Genomic DNA, 6,321 nt, shown 5'->3' with positions numbered 1-6,321 from the left:
TCATCATACCTGCATTAGTTCTGCAGAGCAGCAGGAGCGAGTTGAGCCACCAGAGGAGGCTGATGTTCAAAGAGCTGGATTTGCTGAGTGGAGCTTGAGGTGAAGCAGGTCTGGACGTGAGGAGACGTATGATGTCATCTTCAGCAGTGTGTGCACAAGTGTGTGTTACCACTGTGTGTGTCAGTAGAACCCGGCCTTCAAAACACTCCACAGTCTGCATTCAAAATGTGTTCAGTTATCAGTTAGATAGTATGTTTACCAACATTAAATGTGCTTAGAAATATCCAAATACACGTCATAATATTCAGTGTTGCACTAATGAATTCTGATTTCAGTGTCAACACAGAAAGATGAAAATAACTATGGAGCCGATCTTTGAGGATTTGAGCCAATCGAGGTGCAGGTGTGCAGCCGAAACCATTTGCTCACCGGCTCTATTAAAAATGGGATTAAATCTGTATCGAATATTAAGTGTTGGCTTACTGGTTACCATACATGCTATCGGCTAGCGTGTGTGTTGTTAATAACTAAGTAAGCTATCAGGAACTAATTTATTTAGTTAGTAGTTAGATATTTGCTCTTAAGTGCGTCCCATTGATGTTACGTTTCGGTCTGGTGGTGTAAGGTTATTGTAAGAGCCCTGCTGAATCAGATCAAATATTCCTATTTATTTTTTTAATGGATCGTCAGTCGTCAATACAAATTAATTATTACAGTAAATTATACATGTCAGGCTAAACATACTAAAAGTTATTTGATATTGCAGAACAAACACATACTGTGTGTGAAATGTGCTATTGCAGCATTGTTGTAGAAGTTGATTTCATTTCTTTTTTTTTTTAAATATAGATATTTTTATTTTTAGAAATGAGAAGTATTTGAGCACACCTGAGCCGCTGACTCCACTCGACTTTTACATCTTACCTTTGACATTTGCATCATCCATTTGTTCTTATGCATCATACAATTCCCCCAAATATACATGAGTTATGTTACAGATTTATACGTATGGTTGATATGATGATATTTAGTAATCCAGGCTCACATGTCCAATACACATCAGATTAAGATGTGACTAAACAAACCAAACGTTAAAATGGAACCCAGCAAGTGAAGAAAAAGAAGAGAATGTGTCATTTACTTATTTTTACTCCCAACAGAGTGAACTGTGTCGTCGACAAAGAATGACGTACGGCCTTAAGATTCAGAAAGAAACCAAGCTTTATTTTAGAAAAAAATCAATAATCCCCGTAAAAAAATCCACATAAAAAATCAAACTGCGGTTGCCTGAGTAGTTAATGTAGTTAGAGACAACTTACTTTTACAAACGTTCATATTCTTGGGTTATTAAAAAAGAAATATCTTTAACAAAATATACAAATACCCTTCAGGAATGTTTCTATTTCATTGTGAATCAAAAATGTTGTATAAATATAATGGAAGAAAAGGTAAAGCTCTCTTTAGTCATAGGGCTGTTCGATCCCTTTCTCCTCTTCCCTGACCCGCCGTGGTCCTCTCCGGCTGCGTCTGGGGCTGAAGGGGTCAAAGGTCGCTGTGGTGTTCACTTCTGCTTCACTTTTTTGCAGGGTGGTGGCTGTAGACACACAAACAGACTTCAGAAACTAAAGCCAATAGCGTCTTCCCTGTTTTAAAGTCAGTGAGGAGTTGTTAGTTACTTGGTAGTTACTTGTTAGTGTGTTAGTTACTTGGTAGTTACTTGGTAGTGTGTTAGTTACTTGGTAGTTACTTGGTAGTGTGTTAGTTACTTGGTAGTTACTTGTTAGTGTGTTAGTTACTTGGTAGTTACTTGTTAGTGCGTTAGTTACTTGGTAGTTACTTGGTAGTGTGTTAGTTACTTGGTAGTTACTTGGTAGTGTGATAGTTACCCTGTAGTTACTTGGTGGTGGCGTTAGTTACTTGGTAGTTACTTGTTAGTGCGTTAGTTACTTGGTAGTTACTTGGTAGTGTGTTAGTTACCCTGTAGTTACTTGGTGGTGGCGTTAGTTACTTGGTAGTTACTTGTTAGTGCGTTAGTTACTTGGTAGTTACTTGGTAGTGTGTTAGTTACCCTGTAGTTACTTGGTGGTGGCGTTAGTTACTTGGTAGTTACTTGTTAGTGTGATAGTTACTTGGTAGTTACTTGTTAGTGTGTTAGTTACTTGGTAGTGGCGTTAGTTACTTGGTAGTTACTTGGTAGTTACTTGTTAGTGTGATAGTTACTTGGTAGTGGCGTTAGTTACTTGGTAGTTACTTGGTAGTGGCGTTAGTTACTTGGTAGTTACTTGGTAGTGGCGTTAGTTACTTGGTAGTTACTTGTTAGTGTGTTAGTTACTTGGTAGTTACTTGGTAGTGTGTTAGTTACTTGGTAGTTACTTGGTAGTGTGTTAGTTACTTGGTAGTTACTTGTTAGTGTGTTAGTTACTTGGTAGTTACTTGTTAGTGCGTTAGTTACTTGGTAGTTACTTGGTAGTGTGTTAGTTACTTGGTAGTTACTTGGTAGTGTGATAGTTACCCTGTAGTTACTTGGTGGTGGCGTTAGTTACTTGGTAGTTACTTGTTAGTGCGTTAGTTACTTGGTAGTTACTTGGTAGTGTGTTAGTTACCCTGTAGTTACTTGGTGGTGGCGTTAGTTACTTGGTAGTTACTTGTTAGTGCGTTAGTTACTTGGTAGTTACTTGGTAGTGTGTTAGTTACCCTGTAGTTACTTGGTGGTGGCGTTAGTTACTTGGTAGTTACTTGTTAGTGTGATAGTTACTTGGTAGTTACTTGTTAGTGTGTTAGTTACTTGGTAGTGGCGTTAGTTACTTGGTAGTTACTTGGTAGTTACTTGTTAGTGTGATAGTTACTTGGTAGTGGCGTTAGTTACTTGGTAGTTACTTGGTAGTGGCGTTAGTTACTTGGTAGTTACTTGGTAGTGGCGTTAGTTACTTGGTAGTTACTTGGTAGTGGCGTTAGTTACCTTGTACCCGTGTCTCTTGCAGTGTTTCTTCAGGGCGACCACGTGCTTCACCACTTCATGGACCCACGGCTGGTCGGAGGGGAAACAGAACTTTCTGTCTTGTCTGTTGACCAAGCTGCAAAAACACCAACATCATCCGGGTCAGAGACACCCAACACCTGTTTGTGCTTCCTGACTCACACACACACACAGACACACACACACACAGACACACACTCACGCCACCTGAACTTACATCGTGGCGTCTATAGCGCAGCCGTGTCCGCTGATCTGATGAAAGTAGTCGACAACATTCTGTTTGTTGATAAAATTGTTTCCGACTTCCAAGCAGCAGTCCGAGGGAATCTGGGAAAACGTCACTGAAACACGGAGGACAAAAGGGACAAAAGTGTCACTACCTTCATGAGTATACATCGAACACTAGTCTCACTCAGTTAGTCTTCACTTAGAATGGACACAGTGCCGTGTGACATGTGACATTTATCCATTTCAGTGAGAATAAAAACAATACAATGCATTACAGAAACTCTGTGGATCTACACTTAAAAATATCTAGACAATAAATAAATGAATCACTCAGCAGGAGGAAATGCATGGGGGTGGAGGGAGGGAGGGGGGGGGGGGGGGGTCTGCGGTGAAGAGCCTTGCTCAAGGGCAACTTATCCCTCCTGCATGCAGAGACTTCCTACAACTCCACACACGTGTCATCAGCGTCACAATCAACGTGGCCACCTGACACTGAGTATTAATCATTAACCCACTACAGAGGAGCCGAGGGGGGGGGGGGGGGGGGACTCCGGACTCCTTTAAAGGCTCTTTAGTGGCATATTTCCTAATCTGGATCAAAGGTCTAATGATTTTACTGCTCTGACTAAGCGGCCTCACACAGAAATAAGTTGAGAAATGAGTTATTTCACAGAGAGCCGAACAACTCGGGTGAAAAAAAAGCACAGGTGTGTGTGTGTGCGTGTGTGTGTGTGTGTGTGTGTGTGTGTGTGTGTGTGTGTGTGTGTGTGTGCGTCTAAACCTCTTCCTCCAGCAGGAATTAGTTCTGATGAATCCCATCCTGTTGTTCTTGTTCACTGACCCGTTTCACAAGGTGGACGGTTGCGGTGATGCGTCCAAAGACGGAAAGAAAAAGAGCAAACTCACCTGTGCAGCAGTAGGTGACGAAGAGGATGCAGAAGAAGAGCTTGGCGCCCCCCAGTGATGTCATGGTCTCTCTGTCTCCCTGGGAGCTGATTGGCTGAGGCTGCTCTGTCTTCTCAGCAACTACTGTGGCCAAAGGAAGAGAGGATACTGCCTGTGAGGGACAAGGCTGCTCTTTTATGCTCTCAGAAGATGTCCACTCACTTTCATTTTCATGCCCCTCCCCCCAAGACTCGCCCTCCCCCGGTCACTCCGTGAACTGAGAAACTCTCACTGGTCACAACCGCCCACTGGACCCCACCTACCTCTCTCTTCTACACATTTCTTCATTTCCCAGCACTCCTTGGACTTTGTTCTTTCCACGGTAAGAGGAACCGCGTCCAGTACGCAGGCCCACTTCTGCAATCTCTGATTCTCTGTGATTTAACCCCTCATCGACCCATCGGTGCACGGTCACACCTCGACACAGCGTGTGAATAATACATGTAACTGTAGTATGGATTAGAATAGCTTTCTCTCTATCTGCGGCACACAGGTTTAATCTTTGTCCTAAACTACAAACTGTATTTTCAAGTGTGTCTCACACACGTATCTTATGAGATAATATAAAGGATGAGGCAATCCAATAAACTTTGTGGTGCAACTTGCTTTAACACTTAAGATAACACTCACACATTCTAGTGGGATCCATTGGATGTTACTAAATAACGTATTATTTAAATAAATCCAAACCCAAGCAAGGAAGAAACACGATACACAACATTACACAATTTGAATAAACATGGAACTAACTGATTTGAGCTCTCCATGAAGTGACCCATTGTATCATCGGGGTGTAGCGATGTCTTTCTCTGGCTGAACCCCGTTGCATCATCAGCCCTATTTGTTCAACAAAAAGGAGTTTCACTTTCGTGTAAATCAGCCGCTGGATGCTGAGCGGATCCGGTCTGTTGGAATTCCCCCTCTGAAGCGTTTACGGGAAACGGAGTGAAAGAAGTAAAGCCGACACACCTGAGGTGAAAGAACCTGCGGAATCCAGAATCCTTGTGCGTGTCGTTGCTCATCCACCACTTGCAATGAGAGGGGGGAGGGGGGGGGGGGTAAAATGTCCTTTGGGTCATTAAAGTTAAACTGCTATATCTGCAGAGTTATGCAAAGTAAATATAGTTCTACATAAATGATACTGATAGTGTTTTGGTCTTAGTTGACCTGAGGGGAACTAAAGCAGAACCACATGCATTGTGGGAAATTCCAGTGCGCCTTTTGACATTAGGAAGGTCAAATGGTCAATGGAAGTCAGAAGAACTTTCTGTTATCTTTCAATGTCAGCTTATTCTGAGAAATGTTGGGAATGAAGAGAAACGCATCACTGAGGCAGAAATAAGGAGACAATTATCACACCAAAATCATATGAGAAGCTCTTTTTGGTTTTAAAACAACTTGCTTTTACAGTCTGTGCCATTTTGAGCTTTTAAAACAATAATACGACTTCTCTTTTTATGCATCACATTTAGAAAAAAACACACACAAAAGGGAACAAATCCAAAGTGTGCATTTAACAGTGAGGTAGATCCGCTTGACTAACTAAAGGCGCTTTGCTTTAAATGCAGCCGCCGCAAGGGATTATGGGAAGGCACGAAACTCCTGTCCTCTCATGATGGATGGTGCGGTACGTGCTAAATACGAATAGTGCTGCTGTTTGCTGCGACATGGCCCGTTACCATGGCAACATCACGACTTGGGTTTATTTCATATTGTAAATAGATTTTTTTAAATGTAATATTTTCTTCCTCTCCGGTTAGAACGACTTGCAGGCTCTCATAAAGGTGATTGTTAAGTAATCTATTAAACAGATTTGGTCAAAACAGGTCGATGATTAAGTTCAGTTTACAGTTTTAAAGTAGCATCGCATACTCTTGGATGGTTGTTTTTTTTATCCTTCATGCCTCCGGGTTTCTCCCAGTCAACCTGCGTTTGACACAACGCTATGCATTGTGGGTACTCTACGCCTTGTCACCTGACGCCCCGCCCATCTCCTCTCAGTAGAGCCCCTCCTCCTCGGACCTGGACATCAAGGACGTCATGGATACAAGAGGCTCATAACTGTATAACCTGTATTTCCACCTGCTGCTAAATAAGTGAAAACACCTATTTAAAATGTGCTTTATTCAGGAATATTCAAATGAAGTTCAAATGAAAGGACGCAACCAGAG

General features: G+C 42.0%; 1 protein-coding gene across 1 annotated transcript; it reads right to left on the bottom strand.

The window, feature by feature from the left end:
• Positions 1–1,197: 1,197 nt before the first annotated feature.
• Positions 1,198–4,272, bottom strand: LOC119224930 (C-C motif chemokine 19-like). Its single transcript, XM_037482404.2, has 4 exons — positions 4,112–4,272; positions 3,195–3,318; positions 2,960–3,074; positions 1,198–1,594 (listed from the first exon to the last, which is right to left on the bottom strand). The coding sequence occupies exons 1-4, from the start codon at positions 4,173–4,175 to the stop codon at positions 1,562–1,564; spliced, it is 336 nt and encodes a 111-aa protein (XP_037338301.2). The 5' UTR covers positions 4,176–4,272; the 3' UTR covers positions 1,198–1,561.
• Positions 4,273–6,321: the final 2,049 nt, after the last annotated feature.

The sequence above is a fragment of the Pungitius pungitius genome, chromosome 5, assembly GCF_949316345.1.
Source record: "Pungitius pungitius chromosome 5, fPunPun2.1, whole genome shotgun sequence".
Taxonomy (NCBI): Eukaryota; Metazoa; Chordata; class Actinopteri; order Perciformes; family Gasterosteidae; genus Pungitius; species Pungitius pungitius.
Note: the sequence above shows the minus strand (reverse complement) of the source record. Positions and strands in the feature narration are given on the sequence as shown.